The sequence below is a fragment of the Apis cerana genome, linkage group LG6, assembly GCF_029169275.1.
Source record: "Apis cerana isolate GH-2021 linkage group LG6, AcerK_1.0, whole genome shotgun sequence".
Taxonomy (NCBI): domain Eukaryota; kingdom Metazoa; phylum Arthropoda; class Insecta; order Hymenoptera; family Apidae; genus Apis; species Apis cerana.
The window spans coordinates 3,693,013-3,711,413 of NC_083857.1; the positions used below are offsets into that span (position 1 = coordinate 3,693,013).

Consider the following 18,401-nt stretch of genomic DNA (forward strand, 5'->3'; position numbering starts at 1 on the left):
TTTTTTTCCTCGCTAATTTCTCTTTATTTTCGTCGGTCCACGCTTCCGTTACCCTTTTTTCGAATCGTTTACCAATTCTTTTTCCTCTTTCTCGTTGATATAATTAACCGGATATAGCACCACTCGTCCCAAGTGCTCTAAATTTTCTCAGTTCCGAATAGACTACGGATAGCTAATCCCTCACGTGGGGATTCAAAAGCACAGATTTCCAGTCTCTCTGCATATATTACACATACATTCTGCTTAATATTTACTCAGGGAACAAGGATTTTCTTGAAGATCCGACTTTAGGCTCGGTTGACTTTATCCTGTCCGATTTTTAAGATTTTTAAAGTAAAGTAAGTATAAAAATGTGCAATAATAAAATAAAAATAAAGTATAAATATTATTTGATAGTATAAATATATTTTTTTTTTCAGATAATCGTTATTTTTAAATGGAGTCATATATAATCCGCCTGAAAATCTTAAAATTTTTATACATTATAATTTATTTATGTGCTCGAAGAAAAAAAAGAAAATTGAAAAAATTAGATAAAAAATATTATTAAATTAATAATAAGAATAAAATTAGATAAAAATTAATATCATAAATAGATATTAATTTTAGACAAGAAAAATATATTAAATATGATTAATGATAAATGATAATATTGATAATTTTACTAAGAATATCAATTAAAATTCATGAATTCATAACAAGAAAAATTGTATAATATAAGTTGTGTTATTAACAGTAACTTTTAAAAATGTTATTAATAATTCATTATAATTATAATTAATTATATTTTATTATTTTTTTGTAGATAAATCAAGATGATTCAGGACGTGTCAATTTTTCCAGCAGCTATAACTTTTTCCCACCAGGAAGCAGACTTTTTCAATATACGTGTCCTATTAGAATCATAGTAGTCGACATATACAATGCCAAAACGTTCTCTAAAAATTAAAATATTATTAATTTTTGTAATTAATTTAATATTTTCTAACAGAACATGCATTTACACGTTAATTTTATTATCAAACAAAGTATCTTAAAATTAAAGAAATATATGACTACCTATCTCTGATTTAGTATCTTCATAAGAAAAAAAACTTTCAAAACTTTAAAAAAATTCTGACTGAATAAACTAAATAATTATTAATTTAATTTCACGATATAAAGTTAATTCTAACAATTCTAAGATATTTTATAATATAAAAATATTCAAATAAGGCATAATTAATATAAAATTACTTACCGATATCCCTTGGACCATTCAAAATTGTCCAAAAGGGACCACAAGAAATATCCTTGTACATTCACTTTATCATCATAAATGGCGAGAAGCATCTGTTTTAAATATTCTCGATAGTAATAGATTCTATCATCATCGTTGAGTGTTCCAAAATCGGAAACACCGTTCTCCGTGATATACATTGGAGGATTTCCATAATATGTTGCCAAATATTTCAGACTAATCCGGAAACCTTCAGGTACAACCTGGAACCAATGATTATTGTAACGTTTGATTAATATAGAGGTCTTTCTATCATCGCAAATATTTTTTTATTTATATATGTTTTTATATTTAAATGTTATAACTCGAATTTGATAAATTTTTCTTCCATTAATTCGTTTGATTTTTTTTTTTAGTATCAATATCATACGTGAATTATGTGAACGATTCAAATTTCAAATATAAAATTTATAAGAATTTATAATGTAAATACATACTTTTAACCAATCTGATGCTGATGACTTCCAAAAATTATCCGTGAACATTTTCACTCCTTGATCATTTTCTTGAGATGGCAATTGTCCCATAGAACCAAATGTAACTAACCTTGAAGTATAATGATTCACAGCCAAGAAGTCAGAAGTTCCTCTGTATAAAAAGAATTAATACACGATTTAAAATATTTTCTTGCATCAAATATCATATTCCTTGCATGATTATCTAAATAGCACATAAAAATATCTTAATGTAGTCTTGCAAATATCTTAAAAATATTATCTTATGTTATAAATCAGAAATTTAAAAAATTTTATTATATATTCGTTATAATTAAAATATTAAATAATTTAAATTAAATTATGGAATTATTGAGTTACTCATAATTATGAAATATATTGATCGTATCTTTTAACAATAAATTATTAGTCACGATTAGTCAATAATGTATCATAAGATATTTTGTATCGTAAGATAAAATCATCATTTTTATGAAAACTTTAACTTTAATAAAATAAATTATTCAATACCGTATGTATTCAATCCAATCTGGTTCAAACGTAGGTAAACGAGATTTCATGAAGCCTTGCTCCAAGCTTTTGTTACCCACCATGTCCTTCATCAATTTTGGGTAATCACCTTCCTTCGAGTAAATTGGATGCAGACACCAGCCGACATTGAACTGGAAAGCAACTTCCACAGCACGCGTATCTGTCAAATTCCTAGGTATGTAACCCATTATATTGATCAAAAAACCAACTTGACCATTATAATTCTTTTTAAATTCTTTTTCATAAATTCTGTAAGCTCTTGCATGCGCCTTGATTATATTATGCATACACAAGTATTCGCCGATACCGTGAAATTTTTTACCAGGCGCGTATATGCCGGACGAATAGCCATTCTGACATACGCTCTTTGGTTCGTTTATCGTAATGAATCGTTTCACTTTCGAACCGAATTCATGAAACACAATTCTCGCATAATCGCCGAACCAATCGACCATATTTGAGTTCAACCAACCACCTGTCTCTTCCAAATTTTGCGGATGATCCCAGTGATAAAGCGTCATCATAGGCTCGATATTATTTGCCAACAATTCATCGATTAGATTATGATAATATTGAATACCATCTTTACTGATATTGTTTGCGAAGCCAGTTGGTAGAATTCGTGGCCAGCTAACAGAGAAACGATACGATTTAAACTGTAAGGTAAGAAGATTTGATTTATTATTGACTTTTATTAATATTTCATGATTAATAGTAATGAATGAGTTTTAAATAATCAATGATTTTTTTTATTAGATTTTCAATGATCAAGATAATTTTTTTAAAATTGAATCGTACAATTCTTAATATAATTAATGATATTGTATATACGAAAGTAGTGCAATTCTTATAAATTTAATTCTTTTATTTGAACAATTCTACTATTCAATTATGTGAGATTACATTGGAAATTGTATATAACTAAGGATTAGAAATATTTAAATCACGCAATCTCTCGATATATTTGAGGAAACTTCGTTATGTATATCAGTCTGTTCTAACATGTCATGCAGGTAAGGAATGACATTTTGACACATGTAATTCTGTGAATTCTTAAATTATTTAAAGCGTATATTTATAGAGATAAAAATCATTTCTCTATATAATATTTGGAAATTAAGAATTAATTAAGTATTTCTATATTATATATAGTTATAATTAATCACAAGAAAAAAGAAGAATAAAGTATAAAATATATTTTTCTAGCAAAAAATCAAACGAAAAAATTATAACAATGAAAGTTTTAAGTTGAGATTTTTTTTAAATTAAATTACCAAGAAAAGAAAAAGAAATTAATTAATAAATGGAATAAAATATTTAACCGATATATTAGTTTCGAAATGATCTGATTGGATTTAAAAATAATTTTAATCAATAAAAACATCAACATATAAAATTATTCTAGATGAAATTAAAATTATTTTCCATATCATGATCTTTTATAAAACTAGGAATTGTTCTGTCAATCATTTCAAGTTAAATAAAATATTCTCTCATATTTTGAATTCTAATTCTCTGCAATAAATATTATCTTTCAATATATTATCTCATAAAGTGGAATTGAATGAAAATCAAATATACTTATCTTATATAATAAAGCTATAGTATCATTAAATTCTATATAACTATTTAAATATTTATAGTTTAGATATTGTTATAGTACGTAAATAATAATATGTTAAAATATATTTACTCCAATTTTCTTCAAAAGAGCGACATCTTCCTTGTATTTATAATAAGAGTTCGCAGCAATATCTCCCGTATCATTATTATAAACACGATGATCCTGATAATGGACGAATCGATCCCAAATACTTTCTCCTTTATCTACATTTTCAAGACAAAATGAGAAATATTAGAAAAACTAACAGATTTAAAAATGAAAATTAAAATTATAATTGCATACCGCTCACATTCCAAGCTCCTTCTATTTGATATGCGGCTGTCGCAGCTCCCAAAAGAAAATTAGGAGGAAATCGTAAATAATCTATATTAATATTATTAGCAACTTCACCACTTGCAGATCTAAAAAGAATCTATCTTTGAAAAATCATTATCATACGTTGAACATATAGAATAATTAAATTTAATTTGCTCTAAGTTTCATATTTTAAAAAAATATACGAAGAAGAAAATTACTTTAAGAAAACAGGAATTGTAATTAATTTTTTCAATATAAGTATTTATATTCTATAACAATTAATATAATTGGAAATTATAAATATTTATTATTTATATTTACATTATTTTTACATTATATAATTGGAATAAAAAATAATCATAATAATGAATTAAGATAAAAATGATCTTAAAATGATAAAATTATAATTAAATTTTTATCACCATTATTGAGATATTTGTTGTTTCAAATATGTAATAAAAAAGATATTTATACATCTTTTAATTTCACTTTATTTTATAATAATGATCAAAAAGAAAAAATTAATCACTTATGATATTAGAAATACAATAATGTATCGAAAGAGTTAATATAAATTATATCAAAAAAAAAATAAAATACTCACATTACAAGTAGAAAAAATATAATTCCTAGTGAAGACGTAGCGAACATATTTGCTTCGAAACTATGATATAAATACACTGATTATAATTAAAATTGTCACATATATATATAATTTTTATATGTTATCAATGTGATAATATAATACCTGGAATATTTCTGTCCTCGAGTTTTTATCAACATGATATTGTCTAAAATTTTAAAAGTAATTAAAAGCTTACAAATTATCGTTATTACGATATTATCAAAATCATTTGTTATCGATTTATTGATTAGTTTAAAACTTTTATAATATTTTTCTATAACGTACATTGTATTAGTACACAATATAGTATTCTAAATGTACAAATATTTTCAAACAAGAAAAGTTAAATATCGTACAAACAAGTATAAGGATGACATATAAGAATAATTTTTATTATTGAAAAAAATAAGAAAAAAAAATAGACTAAAATTTTTTAAAATTTTATTTCAAAATTATTTTTCATCGTATATACGTTTTAACTGATATTAGAGCTACAATCTTACTTCTTCAATTTTCCAAGGATTACGAAACAAAACTTTCTCAATATCCATACCGAATAAGGATTACAAACTTGAAACTATTCGTCTATTCCATATCACAATCTTCATTATTGCTATGCTCTCTGTCGAATAAATTAAAGGTGGAACAATCATAATAAGGACAAATGAAAAGTAGCAATAGATACAAATAAAACGAGCGAATACATTTAAGAAGCCTTCCGCCGAGGTTCGTCGTTTCCGTCTTCAAAATACCTCGGTAAAATCTTTCCAGCGGGAAATTCGTATCCTGACAGGTAATCTCCGCGAAACATTCGGCTCTAAGGTTATATAAGCCGGATAGAAAAATACGCAGAGAGGTACGAAAACTTTGTTGCACCTACCTCCCCTTTTCTCCATTTTGTTTCTTCGATAACCCGATACGAAATACGCTGGTACGCTAGATGTAGCATGGCATACCGGTAAGACGCAGTTTTACGACAGTTTGCGAAGAAAGTGGATCAAAAAGTATTCGCCCTTACAGGATAGGGAACATTATACGACTGAAAATCGAGATTGAGTCGGATATAATTCTATCATGCGAATATACTTTCTAGTGAATGTTGCATGTTACATGTTAAATTGCATATGTTTAGGATATGTTATATATTCAACTAACGTTTTCCAGATCTTTAATTTAAATAAAGATACCGAGATAAAGATAAACAGCAACGGCCACTTTTGCACGCCATGAACCATTGTGGAAGCGAGCGCAAAGACTCTGATTCTGCGATGTGATCTCGCGAGGAGTCATCCTTCGAAACGCGACCATTGATCCCTTCAATTCCCTTTCAGTATGCATTTTCACGAAAAGCAAGGATTGGAGTTGAGTTAGAGAGAAGAAGAGAATAAAAATAGAAGACTAGACAGATAGAATTGACAATACAGTTTACATAAAAAAACAGTTAGAATTATTATAGTTAGCTACAAAAAGTTAAAGTATCATCGTTCGTTCACTTAGAGCCCATAATATAAATGTTCTACGGAAATAAATGGTTCCTCGAACAATAATATCAGTTTAGGCATCACATTTATGCAATATTCAAAGTCGTTTAACACTGTCGTTTAACGCGTTCTTCATTAAAATTTAAAAAAGTAGGATTCTTTGTTTAGTGTTTAATTAACAATTTATTAAAACAATGGATAAGCCCTTCATAAATATGAGTAGAAAACGATCAATTGAAGAAGAGCATCGCACTTTTCAAAAAAATTGGGAATTACAATTTTTATATACATAATATATTATAAAAATATAATATATTATAATATAATATTTTTATATTTATTGTTTTGAAATTAAATACAGATATTGTATAGATTTTTTTTTCTCATACGAAATATTCCAACAAATTAATAATTAAAATCAGTTATTATTAATTGCAAATATAATCAGATAATTACAATGTAGAAAATGATAAAATAAATACATAAAACTAGATAAATAAATTGGATGTTAAGATTGCATTCTAAAAATAAGATACTGTGGTTGAATGATTAAAAGTAAAAATGAATATTTCAATATCACATTACAGTCACAACGAACACGTTCATTGAATATTACGACGATGAATATTTGAAATAACTTTTAAAGTGTAACACAGCTTCCACGTTACTTTCAGTAGAATTCGTAAGACGCAACATTTTTAAGAAGAAAAATTATTAATGCTCTGGTAAGTTTGTCTAAAGTTAGTAAAACGTGAAGTTTTCCAAGTTACGTGAGTTTTTAAAAGGAAATTTCACCGTTAAAACGATTCAAAAGATGCTCTCTTTTTTCATTTGTAAAGATATTTTCAAATATTGTAAAAAAAAAAATTGAATTGAATTTTGATTGATGCATCTTATGTTTAATTCTTTTTTTTATATATATTTATTAATATTATCGTTAACTAATGATTAATTTTTAACCGATGTATTTATCATATATCATAAATATAAATAAATTTAATAACATTAACAAATCATTAAAATTATTTTTAATGTTTTTGAATAAAGTATGCAAAAGTATTTTCTCAATATTTAACAATGATATTTTTAATTTATGTTAAAAACAAATTTAAGTTTGATAATATTTTGGGGGGCAGGAGGAATCTCTTAAATTTCACAACACGATTCATATAAAAAAAATGAATCGACACCATTACTGATTAATCTTTATAAATCATAACACAAATGATAAGAAATTTTTTTAATATCTTATGTAAATATGTTTGCAAATAAAATTCTTAAGAGTTAATATTGAATTTTGTAGAGAATAATTTATGAATATTAAATTTAAATAATTTTATTCTTGGCTTATTAATATAATCTGTGATATCTCACAATCATGATTGTTTTATCTTTTAAGAATAAAATTAATTATTGTTCATGAATACGAATTTAAACAAATATAATTAGTTTGATATAATTAAATATATGTTTACAAGCATCTTGTCTAATAATTGCGTATAAATTGATAACGTAACGATAAAAGTCCATTTAATTTCTATGTTAAAATAAAAAATATTTTTCGTTTGAAATCTCTTTTTATAGTTTCTATTTTAACATTTGATAGCAATCAAGAAACACATATTCATTACATTTGTAATTTGAAATCAAAAAATTTTATTATTAGAAATTAATTTTAAATTATTTGTAATTTTAAATATTTCAATAGACTTACAATTAGTTATGTTATAGTAACTGTTGATGATTGGCTATAGAAACAGAACTGATTAATTTCATCTCGATGATTCCCTTTATATATGTTTTTATATGTATATGTTAATAGATATATTTCTCTAATAATTTTTTATTCAAATACATTCTTAGTTGTTGAATTGTTTTTTATTTCTGCATGATAATAAATTATACTGTGTTTTCTATGTTGTAAAGAATTTAATCTGAAAATAATATATTTTTTTAAGATTATTTTATTTAATTATCAATTATTAAATATAGAGCGATACTTATAATAATGATTTAAAAACAAAAAAAGATTAAATTTAAATTTTTTACATATCTTATTATTGCTTTATACTAATATGCTTAACTAAGTTTGGAACAGAAATCTTGTTCTTTATTAAATATAATATTCAATAACTATATGTGTATCAAGATATAGATTCAGTTGATAACATATATTTCTTTGTCATTGAATTTTTAAATATTTGATATGTTAATCAGTAGTCGAAACATAACTAAAGATAAACTTTGCCATTATAACTCGATTTCGAAAATCTCAAATTTCACATACCGTCTATTCTTTTTTTTTTTTAATAAATCCATAATAATATTTCATGACATTCATTTAAAAAAAAATCTATTTCAAAGGAGTTAACAACAATATCTAGCACCTATTTCGACCCCTGATTTCCATCGAGATAAATCGAAATTCGTTTGAAAAACTCATACCATCCAAGAATCAAAGGACTCGTAACAACTGGTCCGATCGTGACCGGAAGAAACGAGCTGTGGAAAAGAGACGAAGGAAGCATACATCAAAAAGTATATTCCCCTCGACACAACTTTTCGTTCTTTGTCCGCGCCCAACCCAATAGAGGGGGGATACTTATTGGTGTACCAGAGAGTCAAGGATGTGCGTCAGAGGGTGGACAGCAGCACCATGTTACGACGAAAGGGCGGAAAGGCGGGGGCGATGGAACGGAGCGAGAATCTGGTATAACGTGGCCACCTCCTTTATCAAAGAGGTCTTGGCAGTTTGCCACGTCGCACCGCATAATGAAGCAGCACATTGGGCTTTGGTTATAGCGGCGCCGTGGCTTGTGTTTTGCCTTCCGTGGAATGGTTTATTGTGTCGCGGGGACCTAAACCCACCCCAACCAGACTATTCCTCCTCGAGACTGCTCCACGTCCACGATACACTCGCACTGGCATTCGTTGGCCGTTGAACAAACCACGTGGAACAAAGAAGGCACGGTAAGCGGTAATAGGCATTATTACGTTTCTACGAGCATTCGTTCCAATTGAAATCCTATCGAACGGCGGTGTTAATCGCGAGAATACCGTCTCGTGTGCGCTAATTGAAAGGGACCAAATTATAATTTTTCATGATGACATGCGTGCGTATTTAAAGTGTCTATTAAATCGGAAATTAAAGTTAACCTGTCCGGCTATATAAGTTTATTTCTCTTTTTATATATATTTTTTCCATTTTTGGAGCGAGTAATTAATCTTTTTGTATAGTGAATTGAAAAAAATGATATTTTTAATGTGAGTATTTTTATGATAATTCTTGAATGATTATGATAACATATATATATCTATTAATAAGTATTATTGATCAAATTTAAAATTTATATTGCTTCGAAATAGAAGACTATCATAAATTCAACAAATTTTATAAAACCACGGTTCATAAAAAAATTTAATATAATTTAATATAATAAATTTGTCTCGAACTTCATAAAATTATTCTTTTGTATCAGTTATTATGAGTAAGATGTTATCTTAGTAAAGCATTTCCACGATATTTCACAGTGCTCCGTTCCAGGAAATAAGTGGATGCATTTTAATGCTTCGCGTTACATTCTTAATTTTTTAATTCTCCCATAAAACATCGTTCCTTTATTTCTTTGATAATCCGATTGGCCACGACATCGTTAACGAAAGATACATACGATTATTATAACAAGATGTTTTTATAAGGACAAGAGAAAAGGAATATATTTTAACTCAACGGATTTGCTTTAATCATACCTTGTTAGTGAACTACTAACTGCACACGCACGCTTTTCCCAGTACGTTCAATTTAACCGGGGAAATCTGCAATGTCCGCTGAAACTTAACGACTTCTGTTCGGGTATACTCTCGTATCATCTTTACGGAAATTTCAATTTTTAGCTCGTTACATTCTCTCGGCTTTTTGTTCGTGACAATTCCATTTTATCCGTGCCGAACATTCGAACATTGTCAAGCATATCGATTAATCGACATACTTGAAAAATCGAACCGAATATACACGGTGCAACATTTGCAACAATGGAAACATAATGGAATTTTACTTATATCAGTGCTCTTCGACGTTTATCGAATTTTTTATATACAGCCAAATAAACTAGTGTCTCACTCTTTTCTCATAATAATATAAAAATATATTTATATGTTTTTATTCTTAGGAGAAAAAGAAAAGAAAAAAATATTAATGTCTATATTAAGAAATATTGAAAATGCAAAATAGTTCATATTCAATTTTTATTGTCATAAATTATAGAATATTTCTTTGTGTTTTTACAAAATTATATTGAAAGAGCATTTTAATTATTAAAGCATTTTCTATATAAATAATTGTAAATAAAAATAAATTTAAACAACATCTTTTTACAATTTTTATTATATTATTATCAAAAATAAGAAAGAATTGATTTATACGAATCAATCATGTAAGTAGATTTTTCATAATATTTTTGATTTAACGAATTTCTTTTATATTTTATTATATTTTTTGACTGATAAAAATTTAATTTTATTTCTTTTAATTTCTTCTTTTTTATAATGGATATTAAAAACCGTATTTATCAAAGCGAAGAACGCATCTATGATGTTTAACATCTTTAATTTCATCAACATCTTTAAAAGAAAAGATAGTTAAGATACTCTAACTGAAGTCGATGATAAAATAACTGTCTTTTTCAAGGTATCTGAGAGTGAAATTTACGTTCTTTTCTGTTAAAATTCGATGTAGCACATTATTGAAATTTTGACCAACAAAAAATAATTTATTCTGAAAATCTAAATTATTTTTTCTGCAATCTTTTCTTCTATTACTTCAATAAGAAATGATAGTTATATTCTATTTTATCATTGAAAAATATTCATTTTTTTTATAACATTTTATTAAAATATAATATATGAATAAAATGAATGTTATATTATCATTAGACACAAGAAAAAATTCCACGCTTCAGATCAATGCTTTAGATAATCTCATATCTTAATCGAATCAATTGTTTTGAAGATTGTTCAAAGATGTGTTCAAAGATTTCGTTAATTTTAATGATTATTTAGATTTTATATCTATTTTATTATATAATAATAACAATAAATATCAATTATTGTGTTTGTTTTGTTTGCCTTCTAGAATCGATCAATCATTGAAAAGATATATATATTAATATCTTCTATCTCTTACAATTAGATTATACTTCATCCTTCGATATAAAATTCTTTAAATTTATGTGATTCTCCTTATCGGAGAAAATATTTAAGAATAAAAATTTGAAATCAAAGTACAGTTGTTTATTGGCGCCATTGAATAATTTTTGATTAATTTATTACTCTTATTTATAAATTGTGATTAAGAGCTGTCAGTATTGATTGTAAAATATATTATTATTTAGAATAATCTCGAAAATGAAATAATAAGCTTATCGGAAATATGCCGAGTATTAATGATGAGATTAATTATAACGATGAGTCAATATTTTAGTTGGTAAGTGTGTAACATTCAATATTCAAAGTGAAGATAAATTTATTTTACAAATAAAGGTCACAGATATTTAATAACTTAATTCATGATTTTTTCTCAATCGAACGGGCATTTTCCTTTATCGCATTGATCGCATGAATTTAGAATATCGTGTTTCGGTATATTACAAATTGGAATATAGTAACAAACTTTTTAATGAGAATCTACATTTAAACAGCTTGTAATACGAGTACAATATAAATTAACACAGCACGGTGAAATTTCGTTCTAGATAATCTAGAAATAGAATTTTAACTATATTTTCCATGTTCCAATTAGTTTATAACTTCCTTCAACCTAATACGATCGTAATTTCAGATAGTCTTAATCTCTTTATCCTTATCATTTTTTATTAAAAAACGTGTCCTCCTTACGAAAAGTGATTAAAGTTGCGAACACCACAGTAAATTTAGGAAAATAAAATTTCAAACAACGTGTATTACCTTCTACTCTCTTCTGCTGTCACATAATATTCATTTCATATATTTTTTCATATAAATAATTTACATACCATAACTACACTTTATTATTTGCATCTGTCCAACAATTCACTCGAAACTTAATTCGAAAGATTATCCCAATTTATTAAATCTAATTAATCAATAACAAAACGTTAACACTTAAACGCGATTTTATCCACTGCATATAACCTTCACACTTTCTCGGTTGGCATAAATAAAAGCAGAATTCATATTCTCGGCTCACATGTTTCGCGTTGGCTGTTCGGTTATTAGGTTTGCAGTACCGCTACCGCTACTTGTTTAATGGCAGTGTGCAATATGTGAATACCAAATAGGAGGCGTGTAACATAGATTAGCACGCAGCATGCTAATAAATTTAACGATACCAGTTCTACGTACTACCATGCTTGACGTAATTAAACGACGGATATTGCCCACCCGCAATTGATATCGGTTTCCAACCTGATCATCGATCGAAATTTCTGGAGCCTCGTCAAATGTGACGTCCCAAAATAACGAGATTAAAAAATGTACCAACCATGAATTGAATTTTGTTAGAATTACGCATATTTCAAATATATCAACTTACAGAGAAAATTAAATCACTCGAACAATTGTTATTAGTCTTGTTATCTATTATTTATCAGTTTAGTTACATTTTTTATTTCAATCGATTCGCCGAACACTCGTTCATGAGAGAATAACTAAGAATCGGAATATTCGGCCATGAAATTAGGAAGAAATATATTCACGAACGCACTCTCTCTCTCTCTCTCTCTCTCTCTTCCAAATGACAAATCGAGGGAGAATTTCGAGAAATTCTTGACGAAACTCTTGTCTCGCATCGCCAGCATTTTATCGAACTAGACTTTTTTATAAGTTTCTTTTCGTTCCACGAATTTCCTAGTTTTCAACGAAAGCACATGCCGGGGATAAAACCGCGGCTCTCAATGGGAATTTGATTACAAGCGATGAATTATTGATGATCGATAGGGCCGTGGAAAATAAGAACACGGGTTGTTGTTATCGAACTTTCATTCTTTTCTTTGTTGTTGTTTTGCGTTCGGGAAAAAACTTCTGCGTTTTTATGTTTTTTTTTTTTCGTTTCTTTTTTACCCTTTTTTTTGAAACCTGCTCATTTTTTGCTTGCGGTAAAATTTTATCGAAGTTTTAAAAAATTGAATCTTATAGAAATAAAATGATCACCGTTTGGAATAATCAAAGAATTATATATTTCAATGAGATGTATAAAATTTTTATAAATTATTAGAAATTAAGTCGTTTAATTTTTGGTAGATTTGATTATGCATAATTTAACTTTTAAAAAATCAAACAATAATAATATATAATTACAAAAATGCAATATTAAAAACAGTATAAATAAGTTATCGATTATTTTGAAGTTATAAAAATTATAATACATAAAATTCATTATTTAAAAGATATACAAAAGTTATACAAAAGTAAATATAATACAAAAGTTCATTATTTAAAAGATATCTATTATTTTATCATAAATATTCCAATTTTATAGAATTTAAAAAAAAATTATAAAATCTAATTAAAAAAAGAAATAATGAATCTTTAGAATTTTATAGTAATAATATCAAAAATTCGATAATGAAAGAAAAAAAAATTAGAAATAGAATATCGTTTTAATGCAACATTGGCTTTTATTGTTGAAAAGTTATTATTAATATTAATTATTATTTTTATTTTTGGTTCATATATTAACAATAATTGTTATATGCATATATATATATATATTATATTTGAAATTATATTTTCTTTTAGTATCTGTTCAATCAAATAAATTATATTATTATTGCTAATTACAATTATATCTATACTCAAACAAATTGAACCAAATAATGGAAATAAATGAAAGGTTTGAAATGTGAATTTTATCAGTAATTTGTATGATCAAATTTGTATTGGAGATTTATTAATGTTTATTTATACATTGTTTTTCCATTACTAGAAATTATGCAGATGATCAATCATCGATAAGATATAATTTTTTTAACGTACTCGATTAAATATATATAGATATTTATGCCAATTTAAAATACATAAACAAATAAAATTTATAATTTATTATATAATAATAATATTAACAAATGTTTTTTTTATCGAAACGATAACGAAATTCGATTCAAATAGTCTGAAGTTTATCAATAATCCTTGTTATGTAAGTGATAATTACTATGCTTTTTTTTTAAACGAAACAAAATATTCGAATGGATTTTTAAAACATTTATTTTTAATTTTCAACAAATAATAATAAAAAATGAAACAAATAAAAAATAATAAGATTTTATTTGATATATTTTGGAAGATGTTGAAAAATAGTTTTTTCGAATATTTTCTGTATAATGTATTATTAAAGTTTAAATAATGAAATATATTTTTACAGAAAAATAAATATTATAGGGATTTGCAACCGAATCAAAATCGCTTTGTATATATATATATAAATCTATAGCACTTCCAATATCAATTATTGTTGTAGATCATTAAAATTTGGTTGACTAATTATCATTGTATCTCCTATATAATCTTGATTTCGAAATTCAAAGTGAAATTTATATTTTTTAATTTCAAATAATTGATAGTATTTATTATAAATGATATCGAATTAAAAAAAATTTTTTTAATATTATATTTATATATTATAAAATTTAAGAAATGATAAATCAAGATGTTATGATAATAAAGAATTCTCATTGTATGTCAAATGCGTACATTGTATACAATGAATAGACATATCCACAATATGTGAATAAGAGATAATGTTATTGTTTTTCCCGAAGTCTTCCCAGAGATGGATTAGAAACATTTGCCAGTTTGTGTTGAAACATGATAACAACTATTTAAGTATTATTCCATATAATATATCGGGTATGTATAATTGAACTTTCAAATCGTTCTAATAATCTATACAACGATAAGATTTCGTATCTTGAGGGGCATCGACTTTTGTTGTTTTCAATCAAAAGTTAAATGTCATTTTCTATTACCATGTCATAAAAATAAATCGAAATATAAACGATAAAAATGAATTAATATCTTTTTAATGTTAATAATTTTTTTATATTAGAAAATATAGAAAAATATATATATTTTACCATACATATGAAAAATATCTAATTTGCCAAATCGAACGATATTCAATTCTTATGTGATTTTTATTGTGAAAATCTCATTATAATTCGATTTTTATTGGTAATAGAAAATTTATTCAAAAAGTTATTTTTCATAAATATATTTGAAATCAACATTAAAAATAATGTAAAAATATATTTTTTTAGAATGTTTTCTTTAAAATAATTACTGATTTTCATTTGAATATTTTTTTAAAAACAATATTATAGAAATAAATTTACATATTGATTACTTTTCAAAATTATAGAAAAATATTCTCAATCTTCATTTAATAGAAATTTATGTAGAAGCAAATTTGAAAAACACCGATAATAGGATTCTTAGAAAAGAATGATCCATATTTTATATATTTAGAATATATTGTACATTTTTATCCATTTTTATCATTGTTAGAAAAAAAATTCTGAAACAACAATTCTAAGCAGATAAAAATAGATTAAATCTTTCATAGTTGACGTGGATTTCGCTAAGAAGAGCTTCTTACTGGTTGGAAATAAGAACAGGATTTGGACGTAGATTATCTTGAAACGTGACTCGAGTTTTTTGAAACGAGTTTGTAGCGAAAAGAAATAAAGTTCAAAATAGAGCATGGATATTTCTGAAGTAAAACGTTAAAAATATAAAACAGATCAAAATAGAGATTTCTATATAAATAAAAACACTTCCATTGAATATTCTTAATAATTGCATGAAGTTAATTCAACTTAATTCGAAATTATTAGGCAAAGGAATTAAAAATTCTTGTTCTTGTTTTATATTTTCCAGCGATAAATATACACTGATGGGAATAAAATTGGAAAATTTTATCTCTATTTGAAATTTTCAAACAAGATAACATTGTTTCAGCAAAAATATGTCATGCACAAAATTTTATTTGAAGAAGAAACAAATTATTTTTATTATTATTATTTGAAAATTATTCGAATAAGAACCTATTCGAATAGCTTCCAACTCTGATTACAACGAGTCGTTCGAATTCGATCGATATTTCTTTGTTCCATCGTATCGGAATTTATTAAAATGCAAAAAGATTTCAGTAGATAGTATGCGTTCAATGAATACACGAACGTGTTCTATCCATTTTCCACCACTTCCACTTCCCGCCATCTCATCCCGCCCCGGGTCCGAATTGAGGTTGGATTCGCTTTAAGTTTCACAGAGGTAAGTAAGTATACACTGATGGGAATAAAAGTGGAAAACTCTTCCCCTTTCAAAAGCACAAGAGATTATATCAAGAAAGATGTCGATACTTTATTTTTCCAGCGATATTGCGATATCCAGCTTGAGCAACAAAGGAACCGGGTCCCACTGGGACCGAGAATCCTCAGGGATTTCTACACCAGGAACAAAGAACGATCGATCGGCCGGTTTCGCCCTGAGTTTCCGTTTTAGATACAGGAGAGGCCAATATGGAAGACCAATAAGATGGCAGTTACCGCTGCTTTTGGCCACAAATTAAAAACGATCCGGTTTCCCTTGATCTTTTTTCCCTTTTCCCTTCGTTTACTAGGGCTGAGGCTCGTTGGTCACACGTGTCTTTTTCAATTTTCGATCATCCAACCAATCCAGGTTTTTCTCGTTTATGACCAACGACGCTTAATCGAAAATCGATAAAATTAACAATATGTGAGCAATATGTATTTCAAAAGAAAGAGAAATTAAACATATACACGAGATGCAGAAATGTTTGATAAGCTCGTGTCCTTGAATAGATGACTTTACGATGATAAAATGAAATTCAAACAAGAATGCGTAATTTAAAGCTGTTTGCTAGATATGCAATATCATGAAAATAGAAAGAATTAACATTCAAATATTTTAATAAATTTCTACATGTCATTATTACATTGCAAGAAAATGATAAATCATGATTCTAGAAATTGACTATATCACATGATGTGTTACATGGGATAATTGTTTGATAAAAAAATAAAATTATCATAAATTAAATTCTAAATTGCTAAACGAATACACGTGTATTTATGTGTAATGCAACATTTATTTGTTTATGCAATATTATATTTTGCAATATACATGATGTAAATATACTTTTGAATATTATCATCATTTATGATCATTACACTATTAACTTTGTATTTATAAAATTTTTATAATTTCATAGTTTATAGTTTTTAAATATAAAATTAAATTCTGTGCTATACAATACTTAATTATTTAATTTAAATTCAAAATAAAAAATTTCTTTCGTAAATTAATATTAATTTTTTTCATTATGTTCTCAAATTTTGCAAATATTTTATTATTTCACCATTTTTTCTTTGAATCACTCGATTAAAGCATATCCTGTCATTAAAACGTATCGCAAAAATCTACCAGTTAAATTAATTTCCTACGATACAATTGTGTTTCCAATTCTAAAATTCAATAATACCTTTATAACGGAAAATAACCATAAATACGCGACGCGTCTGTCAAATTTTCGCCAAACGAAAATTCACTTACGTATCTCGTCGCAATTCCTACCACGACATACTCAAAATTTACATTTCAAACTTCAATACGGTATAACCCATCCACCGTTGATAATAAGATAAACCAGTCGTCTGACTCGCGGCCATTCATGGCAGACCATCGATTTTCGCAGACTTCCCGGCAAAACGATTAAGTTTCGTGCTTTTGATCGACCATTTGCTGATAGGTTTTTCAAATTTGCCACGCGTATACGTGTGCGTCGAAATCGCCAACCCGCGGGGCAATAAATCTCAACGCACCATTCATCGATTTAACTTTCTTCATATAAAAAGAATTAACTCCCTTAGCCGCTGGCGATTTTTTCAATTTTGCATAAAAAAAATGCAAGCCATTATTTTATAGATTTCTACATATCATTAATATAACGATTTTAATTTTTCAAAGAAAAATCTTTAATCTTTTTTTATTCTTTAAAATTTAATAATATATATTAATAATATATAAAATAATAATAATAATAATAACAAAAGCT

At 26.3% G+C, this 18,401-nt stretch overlaps 1 protein-coding gene across 3 annotated transcripts; it reads right to left on the minus strand.

Moving 5' to 3' along the window:
* Positions 1–786: 786 nt before the first annotated feature.
* On the minus strand, positions 787–12,361 carry LOC107995445 (myrosinase 1). 3 transcript variants are annotated; one of them, XM_062076020.1, is made up of 10 exons: positions 8,007–8,056; positions 5,692–5,850; positions 4,935–4,977; positions 4,791–4,850; positions 4,172–4,290; positions 3,959–4,092; positions 2,245–2,921; positions 1,717–1,867; positions 1,241–1,482; positions 787–938 (listed from the first exon to the last, which is right to left on the minus strand). In XM_062076020.1, exons 2-10 carry the CDS (start codon positions 5,705–5,707, stop codon positions 821–823), a joined length of 1,560 nt encoding a protein of 519 aa, XP_061932004.1. In that variant the 5' UTR covers positions 5,708–5,850; positions 8,007–8,056; the 3' UTR covers positions 787–820. The 3 variants fall into 3 exon arrangements, with proteins under 3 accessions (XP_061932004.1, XP_016908455.1, XP_016908457.1); XM_017052966.3 differs by lacking the exons at positions 5,692–5,850; positions 8,007–8,056 and adding an exon at positions 12,322–12,361; XM_017052968.3 differs by lacking the exon at positions 5,692–5,850 and having other exon boundaries at positions 8,007–8,066.
* Positions 12,362–18,401: the final 6,040 nt, after the last annotated feature.